The following is a 16275-nucleotide window of genomic DNA, read 5'->3' as shown; positions in this document are numbered from 1 at the left end:
TACTCGTTCAGAAGAATACTCGACATTTTAAATTTGATGTCCGAAAACTGTCGTGAACTCAGAAACTCCTAAATTAAGTAGTGTGAGCCGTGTTTCTGCCATGCTAATTGCAATTTAGAATGAGGCAAGGTAGAGACATAAAAACCTGAAACTGGATCTTGCTCACTCAGCCGATGTAGTTTTTTCAACAGAAAAGAGACTGGGGCCATTGTTTGCATTGTAAAAGAAGTGGTAAGAACGCCTGTCACGTTGGCCGTGAATAGTAAAACATCCCCACTACCAAAACACGTACCACTCGCCGCTTTAGCGGAATTAAGATATGGGAGGCAAAATTTATCCTAGGCGGGGGTCGCAAGATAGTGAGGCAGGCAAAGCGGAACGTCGCCGAAGGGGAGGAGGGAGGGTAAAAATTTCTAGCAGTTGAGGCAGAGCGCGTAACTTGGCAAAAACGCAAACTGAGAATCAGAATAATCAGTTTACTTAAATAGGCAAAAAAGAATCCCTAGAGAGCCATCCGGTAATAAACCAATTAACGGAAGGAGTTTTAAATAGGTAAAAAATGGATTTCGGGAGTATTTTAGCAGTGAATGAATAAACTCCTTTACAGGACTAGCACGCAAGAGACAAGCCAGAGAAGCGTTCTCTTGTCCAAGCATTAAAGTGTAGTTGCAGTATCCGCGAATAGAAAGGGAACTTTTAAATCAGTCTTTTCAATTGAACAAATTGGACTCACCATAAAATGACAATGTTGTCCAGCTCCCTCATCCCTCTCACTTATTAATATACCCGACTCTATTTGGTGCCCTACCATCTACCGACCGATTGTACCTCTTCACTCCCATCACACACAACTGAAAAAGGTCAGACACAGTTTCATACACGGTTCTAAATTACTACCGAATATTGAAAAATTTCAGGCAATATTAATTCAAACAGATGTTTTTCACCAAAAGGGTTTTCTTTATTCATTGTTTCTTTTAAAATGCATTGGCGTAAATCATACATGACCGTGAATCGAATGTTTAAAACTCGGTTTTCGGGCGTTTCTCGACCCAGGCCTTTATTTCAGGCACGGCGAGCACACGCTTATAATGCTCCACCAACAAAGGGAACTTCTCGAGTAGATCAGGAACTTTTGGTTCCCCTTTAGCATGGTAATTGTTGAAGTGGTCAAAGAACGTGATGTCGGCATAGGTCAGCTATAAGAGAAGAAATATAATGTTAGAGTCACATTGTTGGCATCGTGCCATATTAGCACACATTCAGCCATACAAGTCACCGAAGTAAGGACAATTTATTAAGAGATGATCAGACATGCTTTAGACAACTGACGGATGTTTCTAACGCCATATATTTAAGTTACCTCGGTTTTCAAAAAACTATGAAAATCCTATTCAACCCTATGCCATTCTTGCTGAGAATAACACAAAGCTAATAATCAGTCTAAACTAGAAAAATCGTCAGCCGGAAGATTTCTTTTCATTTAAAAAGTCATATTTTGTAGGATGTAAAATGAAAGCAAAGCATGGCAGTTGATATTTATATTGTACGCTATTGAGTTACAAAGCACAAGGCGAAAACAACAAGCTTAGCTTATGAACCTTATCAGAAGCATGACAAATGACAGAATCCTTATGGGTCTGTGAACATTGCACTTTCAAGAGCATATAATCCATGAACTGCTCAGTTACTGCAGCAGTCAATGGTTATGTCTCTGAGCATTTGTATTTACACCAAGGTCAAAGATTACACATGTATTCCAGGGCCGTAAATAGGATTTTTTTGTCTGGGGGAGGGGGAGGGTGCAAACTCAGCACCCCCCTCCGGCAGGGGTCTCCCGTATACAGACAGGGTTTTTAGTTGGAAATTTTTGCTTTCACCCCTACACAGAAAGTTACCTTTAAGACCTTTAAGGAAAGCAAAACACATTGAATTTACATTGAAGGGAGATTTTTTCAGCCAATTAGTCAATTTTCGTGTGATTTCGGACCAATATAGCTACAATAAATAGCTCAGCAAACTCAAACAGTATGTTAGAAAAAAAATCAGTTTTCCTGGCGTGGGCAGCTGCCCCCGTTGCCAAACGCTATGTACGGCCCTGTATTCTTTGCCTAGGGTGGGCTCCCATTATTCCTTACGAGAGCTAACGCTCAGTAAGAAATACATCGGGGTCAGGTTACTTAGCGCTACAACATGCACTGCAGATCCATCCATTGTATCATTAGAGCTAGTAGCACAAAAATTATTATGTCCTCTATGACAGCTTGGATGAAGGAGGTCCTGACAGTCCTGGGAGCACGCTCGCTTGAATTCTGAGTTATTCCTACGGCGCGCCTGGAACTCTCTCATCCTAAGTCTTCAGCCAGCACGCTAAGTACGCCCACTTTAAAGTCAGCTACCAAGATATCGCCGCATGAATCACTCTGGGGTTAACTCTATTAGCCTACTAGAAGGCATTTTATATTAGGTACTTTGAATCAATTACCTTGTCACCCAAAAAGAAGTCTTTGCCTTCATTTCGGCTTTTAAGAAGAGCCTGGAATTTCTCGAGTCGGGCAGGAAGGGTAGTTTCAAAGAACTCCTTCCTTAGTTCCTCCTAAAATGAAAGAAAAAATTTTCACGGAGTTTATAACTATAAAACAGTCACTTAGATCATAATTTATCCCTACGTTTGTACACACTGTGGATTCTAAAGAAGAACTTGAAAGTTCCTTATCAGATTTTGATACTAAGAAGCCACCATGGATGTTAATGCAAAACACTGCATACCCTTCCATAGAAGAGGTCCTATAATAGGCTCGCATTCCCCCCCCCCCCCTCCCCGCCCCAGCCCCATCCCTCAACTCGGGTCCGGGAAAGCCCGGACCTAAGTGAGTGGCGGAAATCGAGCCTACTCCTATGGAGGCCAAAGGCCAACTTCAGTGAGGTCTTACAGTGCTGTAAATTGGTTGGAACATTTGACTAAAATCAAGGCCAGCGTATTAATTTTCACTAACTGTGTTCCAGTTTTTCTTTGAAGTCATTATAATAAAACATTTGGAAAAAATACAGAGAGGTAGTAGGTATATATATAAATGTGTAGTGTCGAAACGACAACTGTTATAGTATGCTGGTATTTACAACCTTGGCCTGATTCGGACATTCCGGGTAAAGATGACAAAGTTGGCATAATACCTTTTTGGATTCATCTTTCTCAAAAAACATCTTGGCCATAGCAGAAAGCATATCACTGCAACCATCAGTTATCATGTCTGCTGCTGCTTCATCATAGCTATCAGTAGGACTCAATCCTAATATAAGACAAAATGGTATAGAAATATGGCTACAACATATCACACGGAGCTCCAAACACGTTATGTGAGATATAGTGGAACACGAGCACTTGAGCTCATATTACCGACGGCCAAAACATACAGGTATTAGAGACGATCCTTAAAGGGAAAGTGTCACCTTTTTAAGTAGCACTTTAACCAGCAAAAAAAAAAACACGACATATTTGAATCAATTATTATTTTAAAATAATAATTCAGTTTTGTTAACAATAACAAACTCTAGTGTCATGTTTGGCTGCGGATGCCTTGGATGAAAATCGAATGCACCTTGTAAAAATTGGTTCTTTATGGGCATTTTCGAGATCGCTAAAAACTGATCATAATTAGTTCTTCCTTGGAGAAATCCCTTAATATTTTCTTTCCGGTGTTTTAAGAGCAAAAAGATTCTTTGTCAAAAGTGTGAGTAGTTTTGACCAAACTACAGCAATAATGGTTGTGATAGTACCCCTTTAATATATGATCAAGTCAAGTTACTTTTCTTAAGTGTCAGTGGTTCTTAAATCTTGCTGATACCATGCAGAGGTAGCAGAATGAATATGTGATGATGTCATGATGCTATTTGTTAATGAACAAACAAATAGGCACCGCGATACAGTAAACCCCTTTACAATGTATGACATTCTTCAGTCATGCCAAAGTTTCAGTAAAATGTATGGAACAAAACCTGGCATAAAGAACATATTTTCAAATTCCCTTGAAAGTTGTTGTCCCAGGTTGTACTTGACTGCAAGTGAAAGGCCAAGCTGCCACATTAACACTTATTAATTGAACTCAACCCCATGAAGGCGTGTCACAAGTTCAAAAAGTCTCCTTAGACTACCAGAAACATCCTCTTTATACTTAAGTCTATACCCAATTAAGCTAAGAAACATATTAAACAAATTCTGAGAACTTATATAAAATCTATGATGTCGGACTCCAGCATAAGCTGTGGAGATCTTCATTTATCTCTTCCCTAATTTTGGATTTTGGTACTTTATTTTATGGTTCCACAGGAATGACGTTCTTGTTATAACTAGTACCTGATTTCCTGCATATGTACTTCATGATTGCCCCTGATGATCCAAGGACTTTTCCTTCAGGAGTCACCAGAAATGGCATTTGTCCAAGGGGAGGCCTACCAGCTGAAACGAGACCACAGTAAATGTTTAATGCTTCTTAAATGTATTTTTTTTTGACTTGAGTATAAACAATAAGGAACTTATTCATAGATGTCACTAGTAAATAAAGAGTTAAAATTCTACAGTTAACTAAAATTACTCATTTTAATTATTATATTCCCACATCGACTGACTTAGTATCTTGAATATTACAATACAAAAACGCGATTTAAGGTTTGAATAAGAATGCCGACATCTTTACTTCATCTTGTTACGTGACATCTAATGTCTTATGGCCTAGTTTATACGTCGCGCTACAGTCGAATTTAATTCAGACGAATTTAAATCAAGGTCCCACATGCAAATTACTCAGTGATTCGACGATAGTGCGACGTCTAAAACGAATTAAATTCGTCTGGTAAATTACATTCGTCCTAGACGTTTTATCCGTCTTGGTAAGACAGATAACATATCGATAACTCGTCTTCAGTTAAAAACGTCGTACTAGCGTCGCGTCGAATGAAATACATACACTTTTTAAATGTATTTCAAACTCATATGAACGAGCAAGTGGCGACCAGAGACCCCCGGGGGGGGGGGGGGTGAGGGCCCCAAAGGGTATGGTTTTACAGCCGCTTTGGTCATAAATAGGGTATCGATTTATGCACTCTAGTCTTGAATTGGTTTTTTTTTTTTTTTTTTTTTGAAGAAGCTACTTCTTCATCATGATGTTTACGGCAACTGTATACGTGCCGCAACGGCTTGTCACGCGCTCCGGTCACGCGCTGGGCTCCAGTGGTTTTTCAACTGAAGTTGGCCAGACACTATCAGGTCATAAATAGGGTATCAAATTTTTGGTTAGGTCATAAATAGAGGGGGAAATCGCAGATTTTGGTCATAAATAGGGTAAGGGTTTTGGGATGCGGGCCGCACACCCCTGTCCCATTTTTTGGGAATACTTCCACCCCACCCGGGCCAGAGACACGGCATTAGGGAAGAGAATTAAATTCGACCGTATTGATTTCGACGCATAAAACCACGCCACGATTTATGTCGACGGAACGACGAGTTTAAATTCGTCTGAATTAAATTCGACTGTAGCGCGACGTATAAACTAGGCCTAGGCTGACGTAAGCTGGCTAAGCATTTTGTTCGACCGCTTACGGACCGCAGTGGCCAATGTCAGGTTTTAATTGCGTGACATACAAGATGGAAAGCTAATTATTATGCACATATGAGCTACTATGCAAACAACAAACCAAATGAAATGACTTCACCCCACCGAGAAACACGAAAACATCGATAAATATCAAAATATTACCAGTAAATAAGAGATTTTCACACAATAGAAAAAGAGGGTTGGTAAGGCGAAGCAAAACTAACCGATCCTTTCGAAAACCAATGTGCGTGGTGAACTGCACGTGTGGCCGCGAATCCGCCATATACAAAGATTAATTAGTTACGCTAAATTTGGCTCGTACTTTTCTTCAAATAGTCGCGTTTTGATCAATCTTTCCTGTGACAACATGTGAGTAAATCACCAAAAAGCTAAGCAGTGTCCTCGATCCGCACAAAAGCTACGTCCGTACAGAAGCTACATCGGTACAAGCACTGCAGTTCATAATTTTATGTTAAGCGATGGATACGTTTAAAACTGAAAGAAATAGAAAGCGACAGCTAAAGTGGCAGTTAGTGGGGTAAAAGGGATTTTAGTGGGCGAAAGATGACGTAAAGCCCGCTAAATTTACGTCTGTACGCAACGAAAATTTACGCGACAGTGGAAATCCACCGTTACTCACATGCCTTCTCCTTCGTCCATTCCTCGCCCTTCAGTCGGATATCTTCGAAATCCACCTTCGCCACCGAGAAAGATAGTCGGCACATTTCTCCCCTACCGCGGCCATCAAAGTAGTAGAGCTTGTAACCCGACATTTTCGCTGAAGATTTTAAACACCCTTCTTACACCTCGACTGCCTCGGTGTGTCAACGAGCTATGACTCAGCTTTTTCAAGGGTCATGGACAATTAATTTAAACCCAGTCCTCCTCTCGTCCCCCAACCCCGCCCCCGCCAAAGAGCTGGAAAATAACAATGACCTGAACAAGATTTCAGAACCTAGCGGTTTTCGAGAAAACATGGGTTTGGTGAGGGTGCCCATTCTCGCGGGCTCACAAACCTGGTTCCAGTCCTTGTTATTTAAGGATTTTCTGCTGAGCTTAACTCGACTCAGGAATTCGCGACTGGACGACTCTTAACGCCACACGAAAATTAAATTTGCGGTCCTAGGAATCTATCAACGAAGGCACAAAAGGTGTTTCGTGTTCAGAAAAGTGTTAATGTGTTTAGGATCGATCGGATTGTATTTGAAATTAACTTAACTAATGATAAGCAGAACAAAATCGCCAATGTTTTATCGAATGACCATTTTAAGCGACGAGATGAATTTTGCGGGAAAGACAAACCGCTTCAATTCGCGCGCGTGCCTAAACAATGGCGCACATTGCAGTGGCACGAAACAGTTTTTCGCTTCATCGGATTTATGGATCACCTCAGAGCAGAAGAAACTGCGATGATACAGTCCTTTGAACTTTTTCCAAGCGATATCTGTCGCGTTCAGGTCGGCGAGTTGTGGCGAAGAAATGGAGAGCACGTTCCGAGGCAGTCGTCGCCTACCTCTGATGGATTTTTCAGTGTCTTCAGATGCTTGCAAGCGAGTTGTGAAGACAATAAATAATGTTGATATCGGAGAACTCGGTGATGCAAGCCTTCCCGGCGCAGTACAAGCTCTCGATCGAACGCCAAAATCATGGAGAATCGACGTTCTCTCGGGGAAAAGTAACAGGATATTAAAAGTTCGATCGTGACGGCTAAGCTTAGAAACTACACCAAATACACACGCTATAGGATCAGAAGTCGCCGACGCCTCTGCAGGCCCTTAGGCCCGTAAAGAAGAAAAGGCAACTAATTATACACTGAAAAAATTTTCAAATTTCCAAGTTGGATTTAACTTGGTTTTTACTTGGATTTCGTTAAATAATCCAAACTTGGAAAAAATTCAATTTATCCAATTTTGGTTCTCTGTCTGGATTTGGCAGAAACCAAAACTGGAAAACTGGAAAAATTGTGTTACTTTAAGAACTACTTTGGTTTTTGCAATAAACAAGTTTAATTGTTATTTGGCTAAATACTAGTTTGGATTTTGTGTGGTTTATTTCTTCTTCTTTGAAGATCCAAGATTTATCCAATTTAAAACCAAAATTGGCTATTTGTTCAACCTGGATATCGTAAATCCCAATCAATATCCATGCTTGATCAGACTTGGAATTTTGGAATTTTTTCCAGCGTAAAATCTGGGGCATTAATTTGCCCCTGTTTAATTTAAGCGCGATACACTTAAGGGCATTAATTTGCGTATACTGTTTAAATTACGTCGTACACTAGGGAATTGATTTGCCTGTGTTTAAATATTATAACAATAGAGTTGATGTTCGCGGGCGTAAATATGTTTTTGGCGCGACTCAGGCTCATTTTAAAATGAGTTCTGAGAAGGGCCAAAAACATATTTACATAAGTACGTAAATTATGATCAAGAACGCCCAAGAGCATCAACTCCATTACTATCATAATAATTTCAAAGGGCGTTCACAAAAGAAAACCAAAGAGTACAGTAATATCGCGTCGGCGTTTATTTTTTGTTTATTTCACTTTCATCATGTACAATAAGCTTAGCAGCCTTTGTTCCTGAGTTAGTTTTCAAAAGGAAAATTACTGAATAGTCACTTATATGTGTTGAACTTTATTGTACAATTGCTAAACTGACAGTTTGGCATAACTGCCTGGACTGAGCGGGCTTCGCTCTTTGACGAAAAACTTACGTTTACTTCGCGGAGTTCGCGGTCGGCCATGAAGCTACTGCAAGCATTATTTGGATCGTTACCAGTAGCACGAACGGCTTCATTTGCAGTGAACGGACGGCTGAGGATGTTAGAGCAAGCTCGTTTCTGGAAGCTGGAGCTATCCTTGATATAGGGCGTCAAGCTTTGTTCATTCTTGTGCTTTGTAATGGCGCAAATTTGCTTGGCATCAACTCCAGCTTGATGAAGACTGGTTATTGTAGAAGCTCGGTATAGATTTGGGAGAGACCAGCCTTTATCGAAATCTTGGGCATCGGCTGGGCGATTGTGTTCTTTCCCAGGGGCTCGTTCTTGTACCAACAGGTTCCTGACTTGCCAAAGTTTATCAGTGGAGTCTGAAAAAGCGCCTCACACTCCGGATGAAGTTTACTGAGCATGAATTTCAGTGAGTTTATGGGATCCATTGGCGAGCCAGGTATTCCGTACATTCTCACGTCAGTATAATCTTGATCGTCTTTTTTGAATTCGAGCGAGTTCTTTGTAAGTTCGCGCCAACCCTCCCTTCCTCTCCTGCCCAGATAATAGCACAGATTAAACTAGACAAATTCTTGAAGCTTGTCAGGACAGTCAGTCGAGAAATAGGACTTGAGTTTATCCATATCCCCAGCTTCAAGTGGACTTTTATGCTTAGGCTTGGGGTTTCCTCGTTTCAGTGTAGTACGATTTAATACAAACAGCTTCAAACATTTTGTTTTGCTTGAAAAAACTCGCCATCTTTAGAGATATTGATGGGTCTTGAAATGGGCTAGCTGGTAATTTTGCGGTGTAGTGCAGCTCTTATTCCGGTCAACGCACTTGGTGAGAGATCTTTTTTCTGGTTTGTTTTAACCTCCGCATAAAATTTGCGAAGAATGCCGCTCAATTCTGTTGGGCTTACGGAATGCAGGTCACAATCGATTCATCTCTTGTCGAACTCGTCACTGAACTTTTTCCCGCCCCACGAAGTTTGTTTTCTCGTGTTTGGGGGTATGGATTCTTCTTCTTCTTCTGTAACTCGTCTTCGTCAAATTGAGATGACTGAAAGTCTTGTTCGTTTTTTTTTTCAGTCATTTTTTATCCCAAATGAAAACAATTTCTTTAGAGATGGCAGAGATGGCAGCGTTTTTGCAGTCGAATAAACAAGAAAACGACGCGAACATTTGAATGATTTCAATTTCTGATTGGCTAGCTATGTTACTTTCTCATTCCTCATTGGCTCAGAGTAGCGGGCTAAAATATATTTTAGCCCGCTGAATTCTCCATTTTAGCCCGCAAAATCCGCCGCAATGCCCGATGAAATTATTATAATAAGATATACACTAGGGCATTTATTTGCCTGTGTTTAAATTAAGCGACACGCTCAGGGCATTAATTCTGTTAACTTGCCTGTGTTTATAATTTAAGCGATACACTGGGGCATTAATTTGCCTGAGTTTATTATTTAAGCGATACACTGGGGCATTAATTTGCCCGTGTTTAATTTAAGTGATACACTGGGGCATTAATTTGCCTGACTGTTTAATTTAACCGATACACTTCGACATTAATTGCTTGTGTTTTAATTAAGCGATACACTGTGGCATTAAAATTAAGCGATAGACTGGGGCATTAATTTGCCTGTGTTTTAATTAAGCGATAGACTGGGGAATTAAATTGCCTGTGTTTAAATGAGGGGAGAGGAACGGGCAGTTAAATTTCTTTTCTCCCTATTTTTTTCCCTATTTTTCTCCCTCCTCCCTAATTTTTTCCGCCGTTTCTCCCTCCTCCCTGATTTTTCACCTTTCTCCCTGATAAGTCTTTTAAGAGGCTTATTTTATTTGCTACTTAACCGCAGTGCCTCGTTTCCACACGTCTTAAAAAGAAGGAAAACATACGAAACACGTTTGTTATGTCGTTATATCTTGTTCTTCCCATACTACCTTTCGGTTTTGTCACGTAAGCTTGAAGCTTTCATGTTTACAACATATTACTATCGTGTAAAGATGGTAAAATAATGATTACAGGCCAAACACGGCTCCTATTGGTCGAGATAGGAAGAATATGATCTTCAAAGCTAATTTGCTCTCACGAGTACGTCTTTCTAAGATCTCCGTTTTCTGTACGAAAGTAGGGAAGGGTCTTTGTAGATCTCTCTTAGAAGATTTTGTCTTTCTATCAAGTGCCATTTACTCATCTGAATGGTTTTTAGATTAGGCACAGAAGGGCGATATTCTGTAACAAAGGGCAAAATGTTTTTGCGCCTTTTTTGTTTGTTTTGTAGGGCCGACATTCTTTCGGCGGAAATGACTTCTGAGAGAGTTTTATCTGTAAGGTTATCGGGGTAACCTCTGTAGCGTAGTCTCTGATTAAATAGAGTAATATTTTCTTCAAATGTTCTTTTTGAAGTGTTTTTTTAGAAGTCTTAAGGCTTCGCCTTTCACAAAGACTGTACTGGAAAGTTTCTGTCGGTTTGAAGTGCGTGCGCACGTCAAAAATTGATTCCTTTTTTTTTTAATCTTTCGCCCTTGTGTGCACATGTGTAAAGGAAAGTGATTTGGATGTTTGAAATTTTTTCCATATGTTCATTTAGTTTCGGTTCAGATGGACCGCATAGAGTGCCTTACTCGTAGTTTGTTTTACATCAGTGCTTTTCCGCGATTCAAGTCGTTGAATTCTGCGAAGTTTGATTGCGGTAATGTCTTTTGGAAGCACTGATGTGGATGCAGTGAGTGGTCCTTCTTCATTCATAATGTTATTTTCCTCCATAGTAACTATCAAGCAAGACTGCAGTTTCGATTCTGTCAGTGAATCTCATCAGTTGCTACTGTGTTAAGGTTTTGAGGAATGATTGTGAAGGATGGCCTCTTTCCGTAGAAAGTGAGGTGTGCAGCCGTTTAAGGAGACTTTTGTGATTCAATTTTAAATCAATCTTCAGTAACACCGTAAACGGCTTTCACATAAAAATAACATACACTCACCGTGATACTCAAAAACTCCGAAAACTTCAGATTCGCCAAAACCGACACCAAACAAAAGAAGTCACAAAAGCCCGGAAATCAGACAGATCCGAGTGCTGTCGTTACCGCTCGGCCAAGACTGGGTACGGTGAACAAATGATGATCTTACAAGACTCACAAGGGAAGGGCAAGAAATTGTTGAGACTACATGCGAGAAGTCTTACATACATTTTAACTTGCAGTTGAGTAAATGAGTCAGTAAGGTCCTTGAATTAAGAGCTACTAAGGCCTTAAACATTCATGCCACATTTATTTAAAGAAGATTCTCCGTCCTCCCTTTTTATGCTGGTTCTCCCGTCTCCCTATTTTTTTGCTTCCTTTCTCCCTCCTCCCTATCTTTTTTGGCCGTCTCTCCCTCCTCCCTAAACCGTTCCTCTCCCCTCTTAAATTAAGCGATAGACTAGGACATTAATTTGCTGTGTTTAAATTAAGCAATAGACTGGGGCATTAATTTGCCTGTGTTTAATTTAACCGATACACTGGTGCATTAATAATAATAATCCATTTATATAAAGCCTTTTCTACAAGATTCAAAGGCGCTGTTGACAAAAATTAGATAGAGCTAAAAAAGGAAAAATGATCACAAGAAATTCGCATTAAAACTAGACGCTAAACACAAGATAAATAAATGTACACATCTCAATTACAAAAATCAGATAGCAACTAAAAACATCACAATTCATCTAATTCATAATCATTAATCGAGTTTGCAGATTTAATGTCCTCAGGTAAGCTATTCCAAAGTTCGTTTACCATACGAATTGAGATTAAAAGAGGGTTTAACTAATAAATTTCTATTAGAGGAACTGAGATTGCGGCTGGGTGTATACAATTGAAGGAGTTCCTGTATATAGATTGGAGCTTGATCATGTAGTACGTTGTCAGTAATTAACATAATTTTAAATTCAGTACGAAAGGAGACAGGGAGCCAGTGAAGATCCCTCAGGACTGGAGTAATATGGCAAAATCTTGGACACTGGTTGACAAGACGAGCAGCAAAATTTTGAACATGTTGAAGCTTCCGAATAAGATAGGATGGTAGGCCGTACAATAAAGAATTACAATAATCAAGTTTAGAAGCTACGAAGGCGTGAATAATAATCGTTGCAGCATCATAAGTAAGATATTTACGTATGAAACCAATGTTACGAAGATGGAAAAAGGACGATTGGCAGACTGCATTGACATGAGGTACCATACAGAGGGACTGATCCCGGGGGGGGGGGGGGGGGGGGGATACTCCAAAAAAATTGGGTAGGGGTGTGCGGCCCGCTTCCCAAAACCCTTACCCTATTTATGACTAAAATCTGCGATTTTCCCTACCCTATTTATGACCTGAAGCAGCTTCTTCTAAAAAAAAATCGAACCCAGGACTAGAGTGCAAAAATCTATACCCTATTTATTACCAAAATGGCGGCAAAATGGCTAAAAGCGATACCCTATTTATGACCAAAAACCATACCCTTTGGCGCCGCACATACCTATATAGCCCATATAAGGGAGTACCCCCCCCCCCCCCCCCGGGGACTGATCAAAGATAACTCCAATATTGGGTGTACTGGGGGAGCAGGAAATAGTCTCATTACATATATCAACAGAAGATAGTGGTGGACAAGGTCGATAGGAAGAGGATAATACGAGAATTTTATTTTATTTCAGCTTTTTGGAAAGCATCCATGCATCCATGTCCCGAACACAGTTTACCAATTTGGCGTTACTCAGATTCATATCAGAAACAGACGACGTCCTGAGCGTAATATCTAGCTGAGTGTCATCGGCATAAAAGTGATAGAGCATTTGATGACGTCTAGCAATCTCACCAAGAGGGGATGTGTACATTGGATATAACAACGGGCCAAGAACGGATCCCTGCGGTACACCAAACTCAAGAACACGAGAAGCGGAGCACGCACCATTAACCTGCACAAAGTGTGTACGATCAGAAAGATATAATCGAAACCATTCCAATACCGTTCCAGTAATTCCAAAGCGATTAAGTGGTACACTTGGACACTAATTTGCCTGAGTTTAATTTAACCGATACACTGGAGCATTAATTTGCCTGTGTTTAAATTAAATGATACACTTGGACATTAATTTGCCTGTGTTTAATTTAACCGATACACTGGAGCATTAAATTGCCTGTGTTTAAACTAAGCGATACACTGGGGCATTAATTTGCCTGTGTTTGATTTAACCGATACCCTAGCTTGAGCATTAAATTGCCTGTGTTTAAATTAAGCGATACGCTGGGGCATTAATTTGCCTGTGTTTAATTTAACCGATACACTAGAGCATTACATTGCCTGTGTTTAAATTAACTGATACACTGGGGCATTAATTTGCCTGTGTTTAAATTAAGTGGAACTAGGCATTGATACTCAACGTTCTTTCAAAATGATCAGTGATCATCAGGATCATGCTGATGCAGAAAGAATGTCAAAAAACAGTAAAAAAAAAAAAAAGGCAGTGGAGTATGCCAGCGAATAGGAATGTTAATTTGGAGGCATGTCTCAGATGTCAAGTGATAAACCAATTGCGTGCCCGCATTTAGGTCACATGGATGCACCTTGATACCGCGGTAAACAGCGTGTTTGGATATCCAAACACGAGTGTTTGGAAATCAATTAGAAAACGCAATACACAACTTCAACAAAACTCTATTACTTCTATTGTTTGCTGTTTACATTTACGTTTACAGTGCCACAAACAATTCCATAAAAAGGAACGAGGCGGATACAGACCACCGTTCTTATTAGCAACTTGAAGTTAATAGTTTAGCTAATAGGTTAGGGAAAAACTATCCAAGTCCTCCAACTTCTCTTCGAGACTTTGCACACTGTGCAGATCATATTCTTTAAACATGCTTCCCGGGTCAAGTACACAGAATTTTGGTTCGCGCGCTGCTTGCCAGGTTCTGAAAACCTCAACGGCCCACTTGTCTTTTTACCGTGTACTTCTAGGCTTGGATTGTGCAAGCGAAGAATCTTCTTCTTGCACACTTTTGGGCAGTCGAAACCAGCAAAATTCATCCTCAGCTAACCAGTCCATGTTTCGGAACTATCTGGACGCCACTCAATGTAAATTGTGGTTACTTGAAATAAACAAGCTTCAGTTGTGAAAAACACGGACATTATCATCGCAAACTGTGCGCTGATTAAACAAAAGAAAGCAAAAATCACATGCTTATGTGATTTTTGCTTTCTTTTGTTCTTTTTTCTTCTTTTGTTTGCAATTAGGCGCCGATTAAGAAGCCATTTCAAAAACTCGTGCTTCGTGTTTTACCGAGGTTTCCAAACACTCGAAAACAATAAAAGCCCTCGGCCTAACGGCCTCTGGCTTTCATCAGTTTTCTCGTGTTTGGAAACCTCGGTAAAACACTCGCACTCGTTTTTGAAATATTACATCCAAAATAGTTTCAAACTGTATGATTACTACTAAAACTCACAATTCGGGAATAATGTGCTTGGCAGTAATCGCTTTTTCATACGCTTACGGACAATGAAAATAGACTACTGTATACATATGAATGAACAACCTAACTCCCAGTTGTCTTCGAGAACGACTTCAACACCGTTCAAAAATTCACCAAAGGAACACCAGGCAAAATAATGACCTCACACTATCCAAGTGTAGGCTTGTGAGAGGCCAAAGGGTTTTCACCTTCCATGAAGCAAAAAAATCTACAATAATTTATCAAAGCATATGAGAGACACGAAAAAACTTAGCGTTTTTAAAAAAAGAGACTTTTTAAGAATTTTTTAATTCATCGTTTTTTTAGTATCGTATTTTTTTTCTTCTCTCCATATTATCATCCAAATGTAAATAGTTTTAATTATTATTATTATTTTTTATTTCATGTATGACGGCAGAGCGCCCCCAAGAAGAGCTATACAATAAAGTATGTATGTATGTACTATATGATGTCATGAGAATGATGATTATTCAAGAAAGTGACGCAGGCATACTCGGAAAAAAGAAATCCGAGTGCTCCTATCAGGAGTCGAACCTAAGACCTTCCGATTACTAGTTCGGATGCTCTACCACTGAGCTACAGGAGACTCGTGGGAGCTAAGGCCATTAAACTAGGTTCATGGGACAAACATCCTGCATACTGCTAGGATTTCGTTCGACATTCAAATCCTAGCAGTATGCAGGATGTTTGTCCCATGAACCTAGTTTAATGGCCTTAGCTCCCACGAGTCTCCTGTAGCTCAGTGGTAGAGCATCCGAACTAGTAATCGGAAGGTCTTAGGTTCGACTCCTGATAGGAGCACTCGGATTTCTTTTTTCCGAGTATGCCTGCGTCACTTTCTTGAATAATCATCATTCTCATTCATTCACCAGGCTGGAAATATACCATCACATTTCTTTCATATACCACACGTTCGACATTCAAATCCTAGCAGTATGCAGGATGTTTGTCCCATGAACCTAGTTTAATGGCCTTAGCTCCCACGAGTCTCCTGTAGCTCAGTGGTAGAGCATCCGAACTAGTAATCGGAAGGTCTTAGGTTCGACTCCTGATAGGAGCACTCGGATTTCTTTTTTCCGAGTATGCCTGCGTCACTTTCTTGAATAATCATCATTCTCATTCATTCACCAGGCTGGAAATATACCATCACATTTCTTTTATATGATGTCATGTATCCAAAAATAACTTCAAAAACCTCTCTAACCAGTGATTCCGACCATGACTGCCATAAGTTAAAAATAGAGCATGACATCATTGATAAACCTGTCAAACCGGTTCATAACCTGTTAGTAAGACTAAACTAAAATATGACGTCATCCTATAATGAGTGATCAAGACAATAGGCGGTGACGTCATCGGCGTTAATGTATGCCACCGCAAATTAATGAGAAACCACCGCAAAAAAGAGGAACCGTGGTGCGCCCCTCACTACTCAGGTACTGACTTCATTCCTTGAATGTACAAGCGTCAAGAGTTGCAG

At 40.1% G+C, this 16275-nt stretch overlaps 1 protein-coding gene and 1 pseudogene across 2 annotated transcripts; both read right to left on the bottom strand.

Annotated features, from left to right (window-relative positions):
* Nucleotides 1-939: 939 nt before the first annotated feature.
* Nucleotides 940-6444, bottom strand: LOC146450330 (putative glutathione S-transferase 5). Of its 2 annotated transcripts, none has more exons than XM_085100464.1 (5): nucleotides 6232-6444; nucleotides 4349-4456; nucleotides 3175-3290; nucleotides 2486-2596; nucleotides 940-1199 (listed from the first exon to the last, which is right to left on the bottom strand). In XM_085100464.1, exons 1-5 carry the CDS (start codon nucleotides 6362-6364, stop codon nucleotides 1023-1025), a joined length of 645 nt encoding a protein of 214 aa, XP_084956590.1. In that variant the 5' UTR covers nucleotides 6365-6444; the 3' UTR covers nucleotides 940-1022. The 2 variants fall into 2 exon arrangements, with proteins under 2 accessions (XP_084956590.1, XP_084956592.1); XM_085100466.1 differs by having other exon boundaries at nucleotides 4355-4456; nucleotides 6232-6442.
* A 1301-nt stretch (nucleotides 6445-7745) lies between these two features.
* Nucleotides 7746-14371, bottom strand: LOC146450329 (uncharacterized; annotated as a pseudogene).
* Between the last annotated feature and the right edge of the window lie 1904 nt (nucleotides 14372-16275).

This window comes from Pavona decussata, unplaced genomic scaffold, assembly GCF_977016875.1.
Source record: "Pavona decussata unplaced genomic scaffold, jaPavDecu1.1 SCAFFOLD_468, whole genome shotgun sequence".
Lineage (NCBI taxonomy): Eukaryota > Metazoa > Cnidaria > Anthozoa > Scleractinia > Agariciidae > Pavona > Pavona decussata.
This window is presented reverse-complemented; position numbering and strand designations above follow the sequence as displayed.

What these genes read in the sequence shown, in the direction of transcription:
- LOC146450330 (XM_085100464.1), bottom strand. Translation starts at nt 6,364, where the DNA reads ATGTCGGGTTACAAGCTCTACTACTTTGATGGCCGCGGTAGGGGAGAA. An exon ending in ATGCAGGAAATCAGGTACTA is followed by an intron (nt 3,291 to 4,348) that starts GTTATAACAAGA and finishes GTCTTATATTAG; the next exon opens with GATTGAGTCCTACTGATAGC. An exon ending in ACTTCTTTTTGGGTGACAAG is followed by an intron (nt 1,200 to 2,485) that starts GTAATTGATTCA and finishes CTTCTCTTATAG; the next exon opens with CTGACCTATGCCGACATCAC.